The 23,553-nt window shown below is 46.9% G+C and overlaps 1 protein-coding gene and 1 non-coding gene across 2 annotated transcripts in view; both read right to left on the bottom strand.

Moving 5' to 3' along the window:
- LOC139409249 (glypican-1-like) overlaps positions 1–23,553 on the bottom strand; it is a 56,952-nt gene that overhangs the window by 2,805 nt on the left and 30,594 nt on the right. Inside the window, exons 2-8 of the mRNA XM_071154133.1 lie at positions 18,697–18,855; positions 12,998–13,392; positions 8,911–9,076; positions 8,672–8,802; positions 8,416–8,556; positions 8,174–8,304; positions 124–299 (exon numbers count right to left, since the gene is read on the bottom strand). Of these exons, the coding sequence (XP_071010234.1) occupies positions 124–299; positions 8,174–8,304; positions 8,416–8,556; positions 8,672–8,802; positions 8,911–9,076; positions 12,998–13,392; positions 18,697–18,855 (1,299 nt within the window). The remainder of the gene's footprint in view (positions 1–123; positions 300–8,173; positions 8,305–8,415; positions 8,557–8,671; positions 8,803–8,910; positions 9,077–12,997; positions 13,393–18,696; positions 18,856–23,553) is intronic.
- Positions 19,146–19,216, bottom strand: trnaa-ugc (transfer RNA alanine (anticodon UGC)). The gene has a single exon. It is a non-coding gene; the product is annotated as a tRNA-Ala (tRNA).

Here is a 23,553-nt window from a genome sequence, read left to right as displayed (position 1 = left end):
ACCTATACATCCATTACCCCCCCATCCACAAACCAATATCCCATACTCTCTAACCCACTGTCTACTATAGTCTCAGCCCTTCCTTCCTCCTCCATCAGCCCTCCTCCCCCACCCGTCACTCACTGGCATCCTGGAAGTCCACGTCGTTGCCGTTGAGGGCGTTCCTCAGCCGGTTGGTCATGATCTTCAGCTGCATGATTTGCTGGCGGATAGTCATGTCTGGCTTGGTGATGTCAATTTCCACCTCGGGGTTATTGATCTGGCTGGCCAGGCCGTCACCCATCACCTCGGGAAGATACCTGGACACAGAACACATCAATACGTCACTTAGCAGGCAACACGGTTGCATTTCTGTGGTACTACATTGCATTAGGATGACAAAGCTCTGGGACTAGCCCTTTATTTGAATGTGGCTTTGGACCATTAAGGAGATGTATGGCAAGTAGAATTTTGTGGGTTATGTGTTTATCGCTGGGTATTTCTTTTTGGACAAATCCATTTTCCTTCAGGGATTTAGTCTATCGATTTCACCAGTTATTGATTTGTCAACCTTTTGATGTGTCTGTCTATCTGTCTCAGTCTCTCCTCATCTTCTCTACTGTATATATCCTCTAGGCTCCCCTCTCCTCCACTGGACTACATTGCTTGGGCACAGTATTGGATGGAAAATCCCACACTCATACAGTATATAGTGTATATATGCAGGTAACTGACAAAATAAAGGAAACTCCAACATAAAGCATCTTAATAGGGCATTGGGCCAACATGATACAGAACAGCTTCAATGCACCTTGGCATAGATTCTACAAGCCTCTGGAACTATTGGAGAGAAGCGACATTCTTCCACGAGAAATTCCATAATTTGGTGTTTTGTTGATGGTGGTGGAGAACGCTGTCCCAGGCGCCGCTCCAGAATCTTCCATAAGTGTTAAAATGGGTTGGGATCTGGTGGCTGAGACAGCAATGGCATATGGATTACATCGTTTTCATGCTCATCAAACCATTCAGTGACCACTCGTGTCATGTGAATGGGGGCATTGTCATCCTATGGGCATACAGTAGCTTTGGTAGCCAAAATAACGGCCTGCCCAGATTTTTTATACATGACACTAAGCGTGATGGGATGTTAATTGCTTGATTAACTCAGCAACCACATCTTTGTAGAAGCACCTGCTTTCAATATACTTTGTATCCCTCATTTACTCAAGTGTTTCCATTATTTTGGCAGTTACCTGTAGCTTGAATAGCTATACTTGAAGCCTGTTAACCTGTAATTTACGCATATCACTTTCTGCTTACGGCTGAGCTAGCGATACAGCACACTGAGCCCTACATGCATTATTAATGGCCCATTGCCTTGTAGTTGCATTTTTATGTCCTGACCCGTCACAAATTTCAATATTTCAGCATCTCTAACCACGTTTCCATCAATGATTTACAGTGTCTTCAGAAAGTATTCCTACTGTACCCCTTGACTTATTCTACATTTTGTTGTGATACAGCCTGAATTCAAAATGGATTCAATTGATTTTTTTGACATTTTTTACAAACAATACCCGATAATGACGAAGTGAAAATGTTATGGTGAGTGAATGAGGACCCAAAAGCGAACTAACTTAAACAGAGCTTCTTTAATAACCAAACATAGGTAGGCTCAGATAGACCGGCAGATTCCGACAGGACAGGACAAGGTTACAGCAAACATGACGATAGTCTGGCTCAGGCATGAAACACAACAAACAAGAATCCGACAAGGACAGGAACAGAAACAGAGAGAGATATAGGGACCTAATCAGAGGGAAAAAGGGAACAGGTGGGAAACGGGGTGAATGGGTAGTCAGAGGAGACAAGGAACAGCTGGGGGAAAGCGGGGGAGAAAAGGTAACCTAACAACGACCAGCAGAGGGAGACAGGGTGAAGGGAAAGGACAGAGACAAGACACAACATGACAGTACATGACAGTACCCCCCCACTCACCGAGCGCCTCCTGGCGCACTCGAGGAGGAAACCTGGCGGCAACGGAGGAAATCCTCGATCAGCGCACGGTCCAGCACGTCCCGAGAGGGAACCCAACTCCTCTCCTCAGGACCGTACCCCTCCCAATCTACGAGGTACTGGTGACCACGGCCCCGAGGACGCATGTCCAAAATTCTACGGACCCTGTAGATGGGTGCGCCCTCGACAAGGATGGGGGGGGGGGGGGGGGGCCCAAGACGAGCGGGGGCGCGAAGGACGGGCTTGATGCAGGAGACATGGAAGACCGGGTGGACGCGACGAAGGTATCGCGGAAGAAGAAGTCGAACTGCGACAGGATTAATGACCCGAGAAATACGGAACGGACCAATGAACCGCGGGGTCAACTTGCGAGAAGCCGTCTTAAGGGGAAGGTTCTGAGTGGAGAGCCAAACTCTCTGACCGCGACAATATCTAGGACTCTTAGTTCTACGCTTATTAGCAGCCCTCACAGTCTGCGTCCTATAACGGCAAAGTGCAGACCTGACCCTCTTCCAGGTGCGCTCGCAACGTTGGACAAAAGCCTGAGCGGAGGGGACGCTGGACTCGGCGAACTGAGATGAGAACAGCGGAGGCTGGTACCCGAGGCTACTCTGAAAAGGAGATAGCCCGGTCGCAGACGAAGGAAGCGAGTTGTGGGCGTATTCTGCCCAGGGGAGCTGTTCTGACCAAGACGCAGGGTTACGAAAAGAAAGACTGCGTAAGATGCGACCAATAGTCTGATTGGCCCGTTCTGCTTGACCGTTAGACTGGGGGTGAAAGCCGGAAGAGAGACTGACGGAAGCCCCAATCAAACGGCAAAACTCCCTCCAAAATTGAGACGTGAATTGCGGACCTCTGTCCGAAACGACGTCTGACGGAAGGCCATGAATTCTGAAAACATTCTCGATGATGATTTGTGCCGTCTCTTTAGCAGAAGGAAGCTTAGCAAGGGGAATGAAATGAGCCGCCTTAGAGAACCTATCGACAACCGTAAGAATAACAGTCTTCCCCGCTGACGAAGGCAGTCCGGTGACAAAATCTAAGGCGATGTGAGACCACGGTCGAGAGGGAATAGGAAGCGGCCTGAGACGGCCGGCAGGAGGAGAGTTACCGGACTTAGTCTGCGCGCAGACCGAACAAGCAGCCACGAAACGACGCGTGTCATGCTCCCGGGTGGGCCACCAAAAACGCTGGCGAATGGAAGCAAGCGTACCCCGAACGCCAGGGTGGCCGGCTAACTTGGCAGAGTGAGCCCACTGAAGAACGGCCAGACGAGTAGGAACGGGAACGAAAAGAAGGTTCCTAGGACAAGCGCGCGGCGACGGAGTGTGAGTGAGCGCTTGTTTTACCTGCCTCTCAATTCCCCAGACAGTCAACCCGACAACACGCCCCTCAGGGAGAATCCCCTCGGGGTCAGTGGAGGCTACTGAAGAACTGAAGAGACGAGACAAAGCATCAGGCTTGGTGTTCTTAGAGCCCGGACGATAAGAAATCACGAACTCGAAACGAGCGAAAAACAGCGCCCAACGCGCCTGACGCGCATTAAGTCGTTTGGCAGAACGGATGTACTCAAGGTTCCTATGGTCAGTCCAAACGACAAAAGGAACGGTCGCCCCCTCCAACCACTGTCGCCATTCGCCTAGGGCTAACCGGATGGCGAGCAGTTCGCGGTTACCCACATCATAGTTACGTTCCGACGGCGACAGGCGATGAGAAAAATACGCGCATGGGTGGACCTTGTCGTCAGAGAGGGAGCGCTGAGAAAGGATGGCTCCCACGCCCACCTCTGACGCGTCAACCTCGACAACGAACTGTCTAGAGACGTCAGGTGTAACAAGGATAGGAGCGGATGTAAAACGATTCTTGAGGAGATCAAAAGCTCCCTGGGCGGAAACGGACCACTTAAAGCACGTCTTGACAGAAGTAAGGGCTGTGAGAGGAGCTGCCACCTGACCGAAATTACGGATGAAACGACGATAGAAGTTCGCGAAGCCGAGAAAGCGCTGCAGCTCGACGCGTGACTTAGGGACGGGCCAATCAATGACAGCTTGGACCTTAGCGGGATCCATCTTAATGCCTTCAGCGGAAATAACAGAACCGAGAAATGTGACGGAGGAGGCATGAAAAGTGCACTTCTCAGCCTTCACAAAAAGACAATTCTCTAAAAGGCGCTGGAGGACACGTCGAACGTGCTGAACATGAATCTGGAGTGACGGTGAAAAAATCAGGATATCGTCAAGGTAAACGAAAACAAAGATGTTCAGCATGTCTCTCAGGACATCATTGACTAATGCCTGAAAGACAGCTGGAGCGTTAGCGAGGCCGAAAGGAAGAACCCGGTATTCAAAGTGCCCTAACGGAGTGTTAAACGCCGTCTTCCACTCGTCCCCCTCCCTGATGCGCACGAGATGGTAAGCGTTACGAAGGTCCAACTTAGTGAAAAACCTGGCTCCCTGCAGGATCTCGAAGGCTGAAGACATAAGAGGAAGCGGATAACGATTCTTCACTGTTATGTCATTCAGCCCTCGATAATCTATGCAGGGGCGCAGAGACCCGTCCTTCTTCTTGACAAAAAAAAACCCCGCTCCGGCGGGAGAGGAGGAGGGGACTATGGTACCGGCGTCAACAGCTACAGACAAATAATCTTCGAGAGCCTTACGTTCGGGAGCCGACAGAGAGTATAGTCTACCCCGGGGGGGGGTGGTTCCCGGAAGGAGATCAATACTACAATCATACGACCGGTGTGGAGGAAGAGAGGTGGCCCTGGACCGACTGAACACCGTGCGCAGATCGTGATATTCCTCCGGCACCCCTGTCAAATCACCAGGCTCCTCCTGTGAAGAAGAGACAGAGGAAACAGGAGGGATAGCAGACATTAAACATTTCACATGACAAGAGACGTTCCAGGAGAGGATAGAATTACTAGACCAATTAATGGAAGGATTATGACAAACTAGCCAGGGATGGCCCAAAACAACAGGTGTAAAAGGTGAACGAAAAATTAAAAAAGAAATGGTTTCACTATGATTACCAGAAACAGTGAGGGTTAAAGGTAGCGTCTCACGCTGAATCCTGGGGAGAGGACTACCATCCAGGGCGAACAAGGCCGTGGGCTCCTTTAACTGTCTGAGAGGAATGTCATGTTCCCGAGCCCAGGTCTCGTCCATAAAACAGCCCTCCGCCCCAGAGTCTATTAAGGCACTGCAGGAAGCTGACGAACCGGTCCAGCGTAGATGGACCGACAAGGTAGTGCAGGATCTTGAAGGAGAGACAGGAGTAGTAGCGCTCACCAGTAGCCCTCCGCTTACTGACGAGCTCTGGCCTTTTACTGGACATGAAGTGACAAAATGACCAGCGGAACCGCAATAGAGACAGAGGCGGTTGGTGATTCTCCGTTCCCTCTCCTTAGTCGAGATGTGGATACCTCCCAGCTGCATGGGCTCAGCACCCGAGCCGGCAGAGGAAGATGGTAGTGATGCGGAGAGGGAGGCGACGGAGAGCGCGAGCTCCTTTCCACGAGCTCGGTGACGAAGATCAACCCGTCGCTCAATGCGAATAGCGAGTTCAATCAAGGAATCCACGCTGGAAGGAACCTCCCGGGAGAGAATCTCATCCTTTACCTCTGCGCGGAAACCCTCCAGAAGACGAGCGAGCAAGGCCGGCTCGTTCCAGCCACTGGAGACAGCAAGAGTGCGAAACTCAATAGAGTAGTCTGTTATGGATCGGTTGCCTTGACATAGGGAAGACAGGGCCCTGGAAGCCTCCTCCCCAAAAACAGATCGATCAAAAACCCGTATCATCTCCTCCTTAAAGTCCTGATACTGGTTAGTACACTCAGCCCTTGCCTCCCAGATTGCCGTGCCCCACTCACGAGCCCGTCCAATAAGGAGAGATATGACGTAGGCGACACGAGCAGTGCTCCTGGAGTAAGTGTTGGGCTGGAGAGAAAACACAATATCACACTGGGTGAGGAACGAGCGGCATTCAGTGGGCTCCCCAGAGTAACACGGCGGGTTATTGATTCTGGGCTCCGGAGATTCGAAAGCCCTGGAAGTGGCCGGTGGATCGAGGCGGAGATGGTGAACCTGTTCTGTGAGGTTGGAGACTTGGGTGGCCAGGGTCTCAACGGCATGTCGAGCAGCAGACACTTCCTGCTCGTGTCTGCCTAGCATCGCTCCCTGGATCCCGACGGCTGAGTGGAGAGGATCCGAAGTCGCTGGGTCCATTCTTGGTCGGATTCTTCTGTTATGGTGAGTGAATGAGGACCCAAAAGCGAACTAACTTAAACAGAGCTTCTTTAATAACCAAACATAGGTAGGCTCAGATAGACCGGCAGATTCCGACAGGACAGGACAAGGTTACAGCAAACATGACGATAGTCTGGCTCAGGCATGAAACACAACAAACAAGAATCCGACAAGGACAGGAACAGAAACAGAGAGAGATATAGGGACCTAATCAGAGGGAAAAAGGGAACAGGTGGGAAACGGGGTGAATGGGTAGTCAGAGGAGACAAGGAACAGCTGGGGGAAAGCGGGGGAGAAAAGGTAACCTAACAACGACCAGCAGAGGGAGACAGGGTGAAGGGAAAGGACAGAGACAAGACACAACATGACAGTACATGACAGAAAACATGTTTTTAGACATTTTTGCAAATGTATTACAAATTAAATAAAGTAATATCTAATTTACATAAGTATCCACAACCCTGAGTCAATACTTTGCTGAAGCACCTTTAGCGGCAATTAGAGGCACCTTTACCTTTAGCGGCAATTACAAGTACAATTACAGTATTTTGGGGTAAGTCTCTAAGAGCTTTGCACACCTGGATTGTACAATATTTGAGCATTATTATTTTTTAAATTCTTCAAGCTCTGTCAATTTGATCATTGCTAGACAGCCATTTTTAAGACTTGCCATAGATTTTCAAGCCGCTTTAAGTCGAAACTGTAACCGGGCCACTCAGGAACATTCAATGTTGCCTTGGTAAGCAACAGTGTAGATTTGGCTTTGTGTTTTACGTTATTATCCTGCTGAAAGGTTCATTCATCTCCCAGTGTCTGTTGGATAGCAGACTGAACCAGGTTTTCCTCTAGGATTTTGCCTGTCCTGTATTCTGTTTTATCCAACAACAAAAAACTCCATAGTCCTTGCAGATGCCCATAACATGATGCAGCCAACACAATGATTGAAAACATGAAAAGTGGTACTCAGTGACGTGTTGGATTTGCCCCAAACATAATGCTTTGTATTCAGGACAAAAAGTTTGTTTCTTTGCCACATTTTTTGCAGAATTACTTAAGTGCCTTGTTGCAAACAGGATGCATATTTCGGGATATTTTTTATTCTGTACAATCTTCCTTTTCACTCTGTCATTTAGGTTAGTATTGGGGAGTAACTACAATGTTGTTGACCCATCGATTTTTATTCGGTACATGAAAACATTTTGTGTGCACTATGTCATCACGCACTGATCAGTTTGGTGGAAATACACCACTGGTGGGAAAATGCGGAGATTTTCTTTATGTGGATTTTAGAATATTCGCATGAAAATCTGTTGCCAATTGGATGTAAATCTAGCTACACACATTTATGCACAAACTCACGCACCCTCACACGTTTATATCAGTGTCCGATGCTGCTTGAAAAACAATCACAAACACGCCCATGAACCCACAAGTACATACATTTTTTATGACATAGTCTGTCACATATTTCAGAGTCAACAGCCCACTATAAATCAAATTGCCCAATCTCAATCCAATAAGGGAGGAGTTGTGGCACTGCAGAAAGGGAGGTAAACTGCTCAATAATCAATTTAGTTGAATAGCATGAAAGGGGGTGAGGGGAAGGGGAGGCCATTTCAGACTGAGATAGAGAGGGTCTTGGGGGATTCACTCTAACCAGAGAGAGTGTTACATGACTAATAGGCAGTGCTGTGTCTCTGTGCACTGTCTGCTGCTGTGTGAATGGTTAGCATGTTCATCCTGGTTCTAAAGTGCATCTCAGGGTTACCTGAGCAATTCACATCCAACACAGTACAGATGTTCTCAGACAGGTGAGAAGGAATAGTATACTATGTTTAGGGGATGATATTCTGCATATTACTGTTGACAATGTGTCATTAACAGTCTGTCTCTGCCAGACAGCTAAAATACTGGACAGGTGCTCATCATACCTGGCCTTGGTCATGCCATTCCAGCACTTGTCACCAGCTGCTCCTGCTGCCACTTTACTATTGCACAGAGCAGCTGGCAGCTGGACCCAGTACTGCTGCATCTCCCGCAGCTTACTGGACACATCAGATATCTAGGAGAGATAAGACATAGTTTGAATACTCAGCACACACACACACACACACACACACACACACACACACAAGATAGAGAGGATGTCCTGCAGTTCTAATGACACACACACCTGCATCTCCAGTGGGACCCCTACGGTGGGGCTGGGTTTGTACTCCATTGCAGTGCTGGCAGGGTTCACTCTCTTCTTTCTCTCCTCAGACCCTGAGCTCTGTGTGTCTGCCACCCTGGGGGTCCCACAGGACTGGAACACCTACCACCAAACACACAATGAAACCCACACCTTTAGACACATCTAACACTGAAGAGAATGGGCCATGAGTGGGAGTGAGAAGGTTTAGTCAGGGTTTGGTGCTGGTTGAACTGACCTTGCTGGTGAAGACCTCTGTGTTCTCCTGCATGTAGAGGATGGCCTCTGAGATGCGGATGGGGAGGGAGTAGATGACCACATCCACACTGGGGTCAGCACTGAAACTAGACGCCACCTGCAGCATGGTGTCTGGACAATAGAGACAGGGAAGAGAATCGAGGAAAAGACTGAGAGTGTGTGCTTATTTGTGTGTGTTGTGTGTGCGGGCATGTGTGAGTGCATGTGTGTTTCTCTCACCGACGAGGTTCTGCCACTCGGTGTCCAGGTCGGCCTGGTTGGCAAGGCAGCCCTTCATGACGTTTCTGCAGTAGTTGGCACAGGGCTTGACGGAGGCTAGGCCTCTACAGTGGGGGCAGTACACAAGCTTCATCATAGCACGGGTACACTCTGGGCTCAGAGGAACCTGGAGGGGCACACCCATCATCATCATCAAGGAGCTTTGCATCTTTTTAACTGTGAGGAGTAATGAGACTACATTATTTATAAGACTCTTTAGAGGTATAAATAATTGACTCCTACCTTTTTGCGAAAATAAATATAACTTGTTAAACTCTCTTTCTCTAAGCAATTGCATTAGTATAAAGTAATATACAGTGGGGCAAAAAAGTATTTAGTCAGCCACCAATTATGCAAGTTCTCCCACTTAAAAAGATGAGAGAGGCCTGTAATTTTCATCATAGGTACACTTCAACTATGACAAGCAAGATTTCTGGCTCTCACAGACTTATTCTTTAAGAGGCTCCTCTGTCCTCCACTCGTTACCTGTATTAATGGCACCTGTTTGAACTTGTTCTCAGTATAAAAGACACCTGTCCACAACCTCAAACAGTCACACTCCAAACTCCACTATGGCCAAGACACCAGAAACAAAATTGTAGACCTGCACCAGGCTGGGAAGACTGAATCTGCAATAGGTAAGCAGCTTGGTTTGAAGAAATCAACTGTGGGAGCAAATATTAGGAAATGGAAGACATACAAGACCACTGATAATCTCCCTCGATCTGGGGCTCTACGCAAGATCTAAATTATCACAAGAACAGTGAGCAAAAATCGCAGAACCACACGGGGGGACCTAGTGAATGACCTGCAGAGAGCTGGGACCAAAGTAACAAAGCCTACCATCAGTAACACACTACGCCGCCAGGGACTCAAATCCTGCAGTGCCAGACGTGTCCCCTTTGCTTAAGCCAGTACATGTCCAGGCCTGTCTGAAGTTTGCTAGAGAGCATTTGGATGATCCAGAAGAAGATTGGGAGAATGTCATATGGTCAGATGAAACCAAAATATAACTTTTTGGTAAAAACTCAACTCGTCGTGTTTGGAGGACAAAGAATGCCGAGTTGCATCCAAAGAACACAATACCTACTGTGAAGCATGGGGGTGGAAACATCATGCTTTGGAAATGTTTTTCTGCAAAGGGACCAGGACGACTGATCTGTGTAAAGGAAAGAATGAATGGGGCCATGTATCGTGAGATTTTGAGTGAAAACCTCCTTCCATCAGCAAGGGCATTGAAGGTGAAACGTTGCTGGGTCTTTCAGCATGACAATGATCCCAAACACACCGCCCGGGCAACGAAGGAGTGGCTTCGTAAGAAGCATTTCAAGGTCCTGGAGTGGCCTAGCCAGTCTCCAGATCTCAACCCCATAGAACATATTTGGAGGGAGTTGAAAGTCCATGATTCCCAGCAACAGCCCCAAAACATCACTGCTCTAGAGGAGATCTGCATGGAGGAATGGGCCAAAATACCAGCAACAGTGTGTGAAAACCTTGTGAAGACGTACAGAAAACATTTGATCTCTGTCATTGCCAACAAAGGGTATATAACAAAGTATTGAGATAAACTTTTGTTATTGACCAAGTACTTATTTTCCACCATAATTTGCAAATAAATTCATTAAAATCCTACAATGTGATTTTCTGGATTTTTTCTTCTCATTTTGTCTGTCATAGTTGAAGTGTACCTATGATGAAAATGACAGGCCTCTCTCATCTTTTTAAGTGGGAGAACTTGCACAATTGGTGGCTGACTAAATACTTTTTTGCCCCACTGTACTTTCTAATTGTTTTTGAACATGCACATAGCTCAGTATTGGGATGATTTATTTTATAGAGTCATTATCACTCATCTTTATCAACGGTGTAAATAATTTCGGGTCCCACTGTATATGTGTGGTTAAAACATGTACTATGATCATGATTATCATGTATTGATTATGATTATGTAGTGCGCATTTTGCAACATGAAACAGCAACAATACCATGCAGCTAATGCATAAGAGGGGTTCGGTGAGGGATAGATAAACGGATATGTTGGTGTAGATGTTTCCTAAAGGATGCTAACTGTTACAAGAGTTGGCTATCATTTCCAAGAATAATCTCGCACTATTAAAGCCTTCGGAGGAGGACCATGTCATTTTCTCAGAATGCAGCTTCAAATGTAGCTCCTTAAAAGGATAAGAGCGAGCTTATGCTGTCTAGAATGGGAGACCATTAAGAACTTCACAAGGAGACTGAACAGCTAACAAGATTAAAGCGGTGTCATTACAACCGGTCCTTGTATTAACAGACTTCACAGGAACCCATCAACAGGGCTTAATGTACACAGACAACCAGCTTCCTAATACGTCCGAATGTCACCAATTGATTGTGACATCCCACAGTGTTAAATCTCCTACAGTGTGACAACAGGAGGTGGAGTGGAGCAGAGCGGACAGGTAATGGTGCTGATAAATTAAGATCAGTGACAGGACAGACACCCATGATGCCATACTGTTACATCAGCCACTGTCACTGACAGTAACAACAGTAATCAACCATAGCTCAAAGGGATTATTCCATCCATCCACATGCGCTTTCTCTTGCTCCCTCTTTCTCTCACTCACTCTCTTTCTCTCTCTCAGATTCTCTCTCTCAGGTTCTCTCACACACTCGCTTTCATCTCTCTATACCTCCTCCTCTCCACTTCTATCTCCCTCTCCCTGTGTTCTATTTAAAAGTTGTAAAGCTGGTGGCACCGTGCTGTAAATAAAGTCTGTATTTAAATGGGCCAGACTCCGGCCTCTTTGTGCCAACATAAAGAGCGGTTTGAAATGGTGGTTATTTTTAGGAAGAAGGGAGTGAGAGCCCACAGGATTCCTGTACGTGGCTATTGCCCTCTCTGGTGTTTGTGTAAATAGCTTGTGTATGTTCGATAAGTAACGCAAAAATACACATCGATCCACTAAAAGACACAACAGATTACACATTAGATATTTGTAGGCTAAATGTACTTTCATATTAATGTTACATTTAAATGAACATAAAACCTAAACATTTCTCAAAGGCTCCTTCCTCTCTCCAAGAATGTGCTTTTGTGATTCTCTATACCAATAAAAGCATCATAAAAGTTGGCATTTGAAAAAGGCACTGGGCACGTTCCACTGCTACCATCCAAAGAGATAGAGACATGTCCCTAAAATGCCTTACTTTCATCCAATAAAGGCTAAATGTAGACTGGCCAAGTAGTCGGCCAGTAGACTGTGGCTGAAGGAACAGGGACAGGGGTCGGAGGGGCCAGGTTTCTTTGTAATTCACTCCTGATGGGAAATGGTTTTTAAGCTAGCCTCGCTACATGTTTCATCCGCCCCTCAGACACCCTGTTGCTGGGGCAATGCACAGCAGCCCTTTACCCATCCCTACTGAGACAAGCACTTACTGAGACAAGCCCCTACTGAGGCACGCCCCTACTGAGGCAGGCCCCTACTGAGGCACGCCCCTACTGAGACAAGCCCTTACTGAGGCACGCCCCTACTGAGGCACGCCTCTACTAAGACAAGCCCTTACTGAGGCAAGCCCCTACTGAGGCACGCCCCTACTGAGACAAGCCCTTACTGAGACAAGCCCCTACTGAGGCACGCCCCTACTGAGGCAGGCCCCTACTGAGGCAGGCCCCTACTGAGACAAGCCCTTACTGAAACAAGCCCCTACTGAGGCACGCCCTACTGAGGCACGCCCTACTGAGGCAAGCACCTTAATGTGCTCTATCCATCTACAGTATGCATATGTTTTCACCAGGGTAACCAAGGTTAAACACACTGCCTAGGGGTGAAAATTACACACCCAGGGCATTTTCTTTCTGTGACAGATTTACGCAAGGAACTTACTCTGTGATTTACATAACAATCCCAATTTCAACTAGTTGACAGCGTTTATGTGTGTGCAGGGTGTTTAATGGTTGACGGTGTGGTGGATGTGAGGTGGTAATATCAGGAATAAAAAGCACTGCCATATTTCTCAGCGGTAGCAACACGTGAAACAGCACAGGTCTCTACTATAACAGTACCTGGGAAACTTTGCGGACCACCTCCCCACTGACAGTCAAGCCCTGGACGAATGACCGCGCCGCCACGAAGGCCCTGGTGACCTTGGGCTTGAGGTCACGGGGGACGTCCCCAAAGGGCCGCAGGGTCTCCGTTTGCTTGGCCACACACTCCAGGTAGTCGTCAGTGAGGGTGTACTGAGGGAGGGAGGAGGCCTTGAACAGGCGCTCCAGCAGCCGTGCCCAGAAGTCGTTGAGCGTCTCCTCCAGGTTGACAGCGGAGCCACGGTAGTAGCGACGCAGGTCAGCGTACAGGTCCTGGAACACAGGGGCATTCTTGGAGTAGAGAGAGCCCAGCGTGGCCAGGAAGGACTCTTGAAGGGAACGCTCGGATCTGTTCAAGAGGTCTGTGAAGTACGCTGAGGAGAGAGGAGAAAGAGAAACGAGGAGTCAAATACTGGAATAGTCCGTTTTACCTATTGGACAGGTGCAGAACGTGTCAATGCCTTTTCCACAGACCCCTTAATACAGGGCCTGGCGAGCCTAGAGCGAGAGGAGAGACATTCCTTTACTTGTGCAAACAGGAAGTGACCTGTGATCTTTGGAGGCGACCGACCAATCAAACACTGAGATGATAAAAGAGATGATCAATAGCAGTTAGATACTTGACTGCTACAGCCCTATGGTCTATTCTACAGTGCCTAAAAGGCTCATTCATATTGATGGTTACCTGCATTTATAAACCCTTCCCCCTCTTCCCCTCACACTCTCTCCCTTACTTTCATTCTCTCCTGTCCTTTTTGTCTTTACCCTTTTTGTTTTTCCTCTCTCACTCTCTTTTCATCTGTTTGGTCTCCAGCTGTCAGCCATTACACCATTAGTTCCATCACTACCTGTCGGTCAGGAGAAACAGCACCTTCTGGGCCTCGGTACCGGTCTACTGTGCCGTCCTGCGCCTCCCCTCTCCACCCAAATCAAAATGGAGGCTGCAGTTAGTCAGTTTTACTGTACAGTATGTTGGCGATTCAAAGCATTGTGTGACATCAAACCCCAAAAACCAAGCTTAGCCTTCCCAGTGCTGCTGGCCTCTGCCCACAAAGTGAACACAGGCTCAGATAAAGTACAGCTAAATGGCCACTACTTGAAGTACAGTAGATCCCATAGAATGTGAGCATATCACCACCACACAGATATACAGTAGGTAGTGAAGAGGGCACAACAAAACCTATTCCCCCTCAGGAGACTGAAAAGATTTGTCATGGGTCCTCAGATCCTCAAAAGGTTCTACAGCTGCACCATCGAGAGCATCTGGTTGCATCACTGCCTGGTATGGCAACTGCTCCGACCGCAAGGCACTGCAGAGGGTAGTGCATATGGCCCAGTACATCACCCAGTACATCAAGTCTAGTTCCAAAATCAAATCAAATCAAATGTATTTATATAGCCCTTTGTACATCAGCTGATATCTCAAAGTGCTGTACAGAAACCCAGCCTAAAACCCCAAACAGCAAGCAATGCAGGTGTAGAAGCATGGTGGCTAGGAAAATCTCCCTAGAGGCTTCTAAACAGCTTCTACCCCATTGCCATAAGACTCCAGAACATCTAATAAAATGGCTACCCAGACTATTTGCATTGCCCCCCCCCTCTTTTACGCTGCTGCTACTCTTTGTTGTTATCATCTATGCATAGTCACTTTAATAACTCTACCTACATGTACATATTACCTCAACTAACCGGTGCTCCCGCACATTGACTCTGTACTGGTACCCCCCTGTGTATAGTCTCGCTATTGTTTCTTATTCTTACTCATAAAAAAAAAAACGGCATTGTTGGTTAGGAGCTCTTAAGTAAGCATTTCACTGTAAGGTTGATGTATTGTAATACCTGTTGTATTCGGCGCATGTGACTAATAAAATAGAATTGGATTTGAATATCAGCACCCAGAACCAAATGAGGCTGTCACGAGATTAGCTAGACTGTAAAGTACAGATCCAACTGTCCTTCCATTTGGCACCCAGACGTATGATTGATTTGTGTTCTCCAAAAACCAAAGTCACTACCCACTGGGCAAAAACTGGTTGAATCAAAAGTGGAAAAACATCAAAAACCCGCAAAATGTGGTGGCGTTGAATCAGCGTGGAAAACGATTTTCTTATTTTTTTTTAACCCAATTTTGATCCTAAATACATTGACATGGTGACATTTATTGTTGATTTCTGGCTGAAGTCACAACCAAATGTAAATCAAAACTAGATGTTGAAATGATGTCTGTGCTTAGTGGGTAAGCTTTTCGTTCTACGTAAATAAACAAATAAATGGGAGTGTGGGAATGAGCAGATCGATTTGGCCCAATGTGACAAACAAGGACGAGTGTTCTAGCATGCCTGACAAACAAACTATAGACACTGTGAGAACCTGGGAACTCAACCGTAGAACTGTAGAGCACTGTCTCAGCTGCAGTTCAGTTAACAGCACTTTGCGGGTAAAGTGAGAGGAAGAGAGAAAAACAAAAATAACAACGGACTATACCATTGTCCTACATACCTCCTTATTGAGCCTTCCAATAAAGCAGCGGATACTGAGAGTTACAGTGTCAGGGGGGAATGTAATAAAACTCTGTCACCTCCCATTCTGCTGACACAATGACTGGGCTGCTCCCTGCTGCTGGAGCTGACCCCCGTAGAGGGAGGGTTAGGGAGGGGAGACTATCTCTGGCAATCCCGCTAATCTGAGGGATTGAATGCTGGAGACAGGTGGAGGGCCGGCGCCGGGGCCTGTGAGTGCCGCTGCTGCTGTGGAGAAGCAGTAAAAACCTGCATTTAGCTGAGTGAGTCCAGGGCCCACGCCCGGCAACCCTAAACACAACCAGATGGCCATGCAACTCTTACCGCCACTCCTCTCCTCGATCTTATGTTCATTCCGTTTCTATTGCTCCTACTGCTGCTCTGTTTTCTACTGCTACTGCTGCTACCTACTGCTCCTGTTCATCTGCTGTAGTCTACGGAAGACACAGCTACAATCATACCAAATGGACTTGAAACATCACCTGCACACTTCCATTTCCTCCCCTCTCTATCGCTGCTTCATGTAGCTGTAGCTCTAGGTTCCTCTTTGATGGATTGCTTCATCCTCACCAACATCTGGCCTCCCTCTGTCTCTGTGGCTGTAACCTCCTGATGTTGAGGGAGAGGAGGAGGGGGCAGGGGTTGTGTATGCAGCTGGACTAGCTCTATACCAGTGTTTCCCAAACTCGGTCCTCGGGACCCCAAGGGGTTCGCGTTTTGTTTTTTGCCCTAGCACTACACAGCTAATTCAAATAATCAAGTTGATTAGTTAATTATTTGAATCAGCTGTGTAGTGCACTTCTTGGGGTCCCCAGGATAGAGTTTGTAAAACCCTGCTCTATACTGTTCTGCCAGCCCAGCCCCTGTGTGTGACGGTGTCCTTGTTGTTGTGTGGCCCACACCTTCCTCCTGTTGCTAAGCTAGGCTAACTCTGCCAAGGCGTATGTCACACATATCAGTCACACTGATTTTATCTCACTCTGTAAATCAGAGCAGCCCAGCCGTTTAGGAAGTATAGAAAGCAGGAGAAAAATGTACTGGAACTCCCCATCTGACACACACTCCCTGACTCATATCACCATACCCTTTCACAACCCCTCTTTCTCTTTATTCTCTCCTCCCTGTTCACTTTCTCTTCTCTCTCTTTCTCCATATCGCCCTCCACTAACTCTAATCAATCCATCATTCCCTTCTCTTCCACTACCTACCTGCTTCACCCTTCTCTTTCTCTGCCCTTCTCTCCATCTTTCTGTCCCTCTCTCTTCCACTACCTACCTGCTTCACCCTTCTCTTTCTCTGCCCTTCTCTCCCTCTTTCTGTCCCTCTCTCTTCCACTACCTACCTGCTTCACCCTTCTCTTTCTCTGCCCTTCTCTCCCTCCTTCTGTCCCTCTCTCTTCCACTACCTACCTGCTTCACCCTTCTCTTTCTCTGCCCTTCTCTCCCTCTTTCTGTCCCTCTCTCTTCCACTACCTACCTGCTTCACCCTTCTCTTTCTCTGCCCTTCTCTCCCTCTTTCTGTCCCTCTCTCTTCCACTACCTACCTGCTTCACCCTTCTCTTTCTCTGCCCTTCTCTCCCTCTTTCTGTCCCTCTCTCTTCCACTACCTACCTGCTTCACCCTTCTCTTTCTCTGCCCTTCTCTCCCTCTTTCTGTCCCTCTCTCTTCCACTACCTACCTGCTTCACCCTTCTCTTTCTCTGCCCTTCTCTCCCTCTTTCTGTCCCTCTCTCTTCCACTACCTACCTGCTTCACCCTTCTCTTTCTCTGCCCTTCTCTCCCTCTTTCTGTCCCTCTCTCTTCCACTACCTACCTGCTTCACCCTTCTCTTTCTCTGCCCTTCTCTCCCTCTTTCTGTCCCTCTCTCTTCCACTACCTACCTGCTTCACCCTTCTCTTTCTCTGCCCTTCTCTCCCTCTTTCTGTCCCTCTCTCTTCCACTACCTACCTGCTTCACCCTTCTCTTTCTCTGCCCTTCTCTCCCTCTTTCTGTCCCTCTCTCTTCCACTACCTACCTGCTTCACCCTTCTCTTTCTCTGCCCTTCTCTCCCTCTCCCTCTCTCTCTCTCTGTCTCATTACTCTGATGTGTGGTGATGTGATGCTTCTGGCAGCCACTCTCCTCATTGGGTCAAATGCTCATTAGCAGGGCCAGCATCCCGGCCTGTGGGGGTAGATGGGGTGGAGGAGAGGAGGGGGGGGGCAGCTTATCACATTTCACCCCTCCCTCTTCCACACCACAGTGTCTACTATGTTCCCTGACTCATTACCACAGCCAATCATAACTCTGTCTACCAGCGGCCCACCTTCCCCTCTCCTGTCTATGTCTACCTGTCTCTGTCTCTACCACTCTGATGACAGCTAGGGCCCATCAAGACAGAAAATATGACTGCATGCCATCATCCCCACATCCTGTTTTAATCTTATGTTAATCAGATGGATGGATGGATGTCCAGATTACTTTGTGGGAGTTTTATTTTCCCGAGCAAACAGCCGTGTTTCAGGCGTCATCAGTTGCTGTCATCTGGGTACAGTATCCTACGGCTCCATAGTGCTACTGTAGCTGGAGCCTCAGGACTATTTTGATTCATTTATATAAATAGAGTTTATTAGTGATGGGTCAAAGATTGCAGTAATGTCTTCAAAATTCGCAGCACAAGTCAAGGACACTATCAAGGTCATCCAGTTGTTGAAAAGATTGCACGCAACTACAGACTCGAGGCTGGTGTCAAGACAGGCAGCGCTTAAGAAATGTCAGGAAGTATCAGCATTTTGACACAAATACACAATTCCCAATGTCTAGTGTTATTATCCCAATGTCTAGTGTTATTATCCTAATGTCTAGTGTTATTATCCCAATGTCTAGTGTTATTATCCCAATGTCTAGTGTTATTATCCCAATGTCTAGTGTTATTATCCCAATGTCTAGTGACCTCCTTTCCCCTTCAGGTTGACAGCTCAGCGTGTCTTTCTGACGTGTGGACATTTATTTGGTTTGTTTATTTATCTGAGACCACGCCAACACTTGCCCTATCCTCTCGTTAAACAACTGACAGACAGAGTAGATGCCCATGTTCATTTTATGAGGGTTTGTGTGTAAGTGCGTGCATCTGTGCGTGTATTGTCAGTATAGAGGAGAGTATGAGTTCTGTGTGGCTACTCACTGTCGAAGCTCCTGTATTGTGTGTTGAGGGAGGCCTGTAGCGAGCGCCCTGCCTCTCTGACCAGCCCCTCAAACTCCCTGCGACTCATGTTGGACAGGGTCTCCTCCATGGCACTGGTACAGCAGGTGTACCCCTGGGGACAGATGCGCAGGTGCTCACCTAGGGACAAGACAGAGGAGAGGACATGTTTAGGGTTTTATCCACTTAATACTAAAGAGTAGATTTTAGAGAGGCTCTAAGAGCATTAGACCAGTAACCAAAAGGTTGCTGGTTTGAATCCCTGAGCCGACTAGGTGAAAAATCTGTCGATGTGCCTTTGCGCAAGGCACTTCACCCTAATTGCTCCTGTAACTCACTCTGGATAAGAGCATCTGCTAAATGACTAACATGTAAAACAAACTATCTGGAGTAACTTATAGTAGTGAATGCATTCTGTACATTTTCATGCTAGTCTCTGGTGGGAATCAAACCCACAACCCTGGCATTGCAAGTGCTATGCTCTACCAACTGAGCCACAGGCGATTACTTCTTGAATGGCAGAAGAAGATTATTTGTATAAAAATCTAATAAGTCATCTACTAAGGCTCTGTTAAAATTGTATATGTTTTTCCTTATATGTCCGTGGTGTATTTGTATATGTGTTAACTTATAAGCCTTATATGACATACACAATTGAATACATGATATGGTATGACATATTTGAGACAATATTCATGAATTATATGAGCCATCTATGAATATAATAGGAAAAGTGTATGTTCTGAGAATGTAACCTCTACAAAATAAATGCTTTCATTATAGGTTTCACACTTTTTTTTACAAGTCAACATATAATTAAACATGACAATTACTATAAGAAAAATACAACCTTTGTATATACATTTTAATTTATGAGTTTCCATGTTTAAGGCTGGGAAGCACTTCCTACTGGACAGCTGGTTTACCTACAACTACACTTTTGGTCTCCTATCCAGGGTCTTAGCCAAGCCAAGCCCTGTTAAGCTTTGGTATTTGTCACAAACTAATACCAATGTGCTATCGTGAGACTGATTGTTGAGAAATCTCCACTTAAAAACTAAATATATTCACTGCTGCTATCGGTCATTCCTCATTCTCCCCCTCCTCATGTCATCCCCTTCTCGCCCTCTCCTCTTCCCCTCCTGCTATTCTCCTCCCCTCCTCCACCTGTCCTCCTGTCCTCTTCTCTCCTCCTCCCCTTTCCTCCTCCTCCTCTCCCTATCCTCCTCCTCATCCTCTACCCCTCCTCCCCTAATCTCCTACCCTCCTCCTGTCCTCCCCCTCCTGTACTCTTCGCTCCTTCTCCTCCTCTCCCTCTACCCCTTTCCTCCTCCTTTTCCCCCTCCACCCTCCTCCTCTTCTCTCTCCACCTCCTCCTCCTCCTCTCCCTGTCCTCCTCCTTTTCCCTTCCTCCTCTCCTCCCTATCCTCCTCCTCCTCCTCCCCTCCTGCTATTCTCCTCCATCTCCACCTCCTTCTCCTCCTCCCCCTCCTCCTGTCCTCCTCTCTCCTCATCCTCTCCCCCTCCTCCTCACCTCCTCTCTCCTCCTCCTCTCCTCCTCTCCGCCCTCCTCTCCTCTCCTCTCCCCCCCTTCCTCCTCCTCCTCATGGCAGACTTTGCTTCTTTTTTCAATAAGTGTCACATTGCATGTATCAATGACATCAGACAGTGCAAGTGCTTTGAAACATACATGTCCCATGTGACTTAGAAGGCTTAGCTTACATGTCTCTTGTATGTTTTTTTATATAATACATACAACATTTCTGTTATCTAAATGTTAACCACCAATATAAGTCAGATATTACAATAATCTTCTATGAAGTGTATTTGCTGCCATATGTATTACTGACAAGTTCCACAAAAAACTATCTTGTTAAATTCTTCTATACCCACACACACACACACACACACACACACACACACACACACACACACACACACACACACACAAACGAGAAAGAGCCAGACAGCTTAGAGTGCAGTCTGCAGCCCCAGTCCCCAAGCAGGCGGGGGTGAGCCTGAGGAGGGGGTTAGGCGTAGAGGGGATGGGGGTGAGTGGTCTGCCCCCCAGCCCTCTCTGCCACTTCACAAACGGGTTCCCTGCTCAAGCCCTGCCTCTGCCTGGCCCTGGCTGTCTGCCCCGGGAACTGGAGCGAGAGATGCTATCACATCCATGCATCTTTTATGAATCCTGACTACAGCAGGAGGGAAAAGTGCAGAGAAATCTCTATTCACTTATTTATTTATTTCCTCACTTCTTTTATCTTAAAATTCTAGAGAAGGGATATAGGATCTGTGTGCCAAGAAGCTCACTAGTTGTGTGGTAGTCAAGCAGTAGTCTGTCTGTTCTGCTGTAGTCTTCTGCACGGTATGTGGCACTGGCATGAGGAGTATTTGCAATCCTTTATATTGAATCAAACAACTTTGAGAGGAGAAAAAAGGGATGATTGAGCCTGATCGTGATCATGCTGTGTAAAGAGAAGAGAAGGGCAGCACTGTTAACTTGACAGACATTTTTACTGTGCATTCTCCTATCGTAAACTCCTTCCTCGTGCCTATCTCTCATGTGTCAAAGTGTTAAAATGTCTTTACTTTGAAACAGTGCATAGCTTCTGAAGCGAGACTTCAAACAGGTTGTTCTGAGGTGTTTTAATATGCAGCGCAAAGTGTGAACCAGTAAAAACACAATGGAGGGATTCCAGTAGAAATCATATTGTGTGTCTCTGGTAGGCCTAGCGTCTTGCAGAGAAGAACAGGCTTAAATCCCATTAAACATCTAATCTCCTGGCCAGCTCGTGAGCGCTCGTCCATTTTAGTCAGCGAGCAGGGGGCAGGCGTGTGGCCTGCATTTCAATGACTGCTGACAGCGAACAAGGAGAGACAAGACTGATAAATCAGATTTGTCGTGTGCACACACATTCATACAAGCCAGGGACACAGGGACACACACGCCTGAGCACCCAGACACACCTCCCTAATCCATAGACATGCAAAGACAGACACACAGAATAACAACGAGCAAGTCATCATCAGTATGCAGATAGGATCACATCTTTCATTGGACCAGTAAGACAGCAAGGTTCCTGAGACCTATGCCTACATTATGGATTTCCCTTACAATGCTATATATATGTAACCTTCGGCACTCCCTATAGAGAAGCTCTAGGCCTATCTATGTATTATCTGTGATGGGTATGATTGAAAATGGGTATGTAGTTCCTGGCTATAGTGGCTAGTAGGCTATATCCTGTTTGCTGCTCAGTGTTCGACAGACAGACAGAACAGGTCTGGCTCTGGCTGGCTATGTGAGGGAGCAGGTGCGGGGAGAGAGTCCAGCCCACTTACAGCGTTTATTCAAGAGACAGATTACTGCCGAGGGAGATGAGGGGTGGCCAACCTTGCCCCCTGTGTCACACTAATCGAATCAAAGCCCATTCATAGCCAATTAGAGCTCTGCCAGCCACAGTCAAAGGCACAACATACACGTAATAGAGGCTAATACAATCTGCAAGACTTCCACAGAAAATGTAGCGAGCAAATCGAAATTGGACAGCCGTTGAAAGATAATGTTGACTTTGACTATTTGTCCATGAACTTGCACTCTCCATCCCATATCACATCTATCTCTAATGGCTGTCATTTCTGCAATCAGAAATTCATGTCTGGACAGATGATTGTGGCCAGCCTACATATGTCTGTTGGTGACAAACTACCTAAATGGAACGGGGGGAAATAAAAGGCTTGAAAAGACTTTCAGAATGTCTAATCTTAACTAACTGGAAACTTTGAAATCCAACTGGAGGATTTGCCATTCCACTTTAATATATTTAATTGTGTTTGGATTAACCACTGATCTGTGGATGGAGGAAACACATTTCCACCACAGGCAGAGTGGTGTTCGGACGGCGTTCGGCGGTCGACGTCACCGTCCTTCTAGCCATCGCCGCTCCATTTTCATTGTTCCATTTGTTTTGTCTTGTTCCCCGCACACCTGGTTTACATTCCCTAATCACACTGCATTTATATCAGTAAGAACTACAGGAAACGTATGATCTCTGTAATTGCAAACAAAGGTTTCTGTACCAAATATTATGTTCTGCTTTTCTGATGTATCAAATACTTATGTCATGCAATAAAATGCAAATTAATTACTTAAAAATCATACAATGTGATTTTCTGGATTTTTGTTTTAGATTCCATCTCTCACAGTTGAAGTGTACCTATGATAAAAAATTACAGACCTCTACATGCTTTGTAAGTAGGAAAACCTGCAAAATCGTCAGTGTATCAAATACTTGTTCTCCCCACTGTATATTCCTCTGTTGCCCCCATGTCTTTGTGTGGAATTGTTTTGTTTTGTGTTTGTTGTTTTGCGCCAGTCTGGTTTTTCACCCTGGGCATTGCCTGTACCCTTTTTGGGGAATTACTGGTGAACCTTATTGTTATATTATTGACGGTATTTTACGCTTGTCACTTTTGCCGGTTGGATTGAGTTGTAGCTGTTTGCTCCCATCTGTTTGTTGCTCTTGGCTAATAAAGTCACCTGATCACCTATTCTCTGCTCTCCTGCACTTGACTCGAATGACCAGCAGCGAAAACCCTGACACAGAGATCTTTGTTGTCACTAGACTGTTAAGAATGTTTACTACAGTAAAGGGGCTTAACAATGTTCCAGCGTTGCTTCGTAATGTAAACTGGGTATCCTGCAGGAGCTATAAAGTTAATTCACTTACAGTGACAAACAAATAAAATGCAGCCCATTCAGTGGATCACAGTCCCATATAGGCAGTTTGTCCATTATGTTACAGTACATAATGACAATGAACACTGATATAGATT

Source organism: Oncorhynchus clarkii, chromosome 5 (genome assembly GCF_045791955.1).
Source record: "Oncorhynchus clarkii lewisi isolate Uvic-CL-2024 chromosome 5, UVic_Ocla_1.0, whole genome shotgun sequence".
In the NCBI taxonomy this organism is placed as follows: domain Eukaryota; kingdom Metazoa; phylum Chordata; class Actinopteri; order Salmoniformes; family Salmonidae; genus Oncorhynchus; species Oncorhynchus clarkii.
This window is presented reverse-complemented; position numbering and strand designations above follow the sequence as displayed.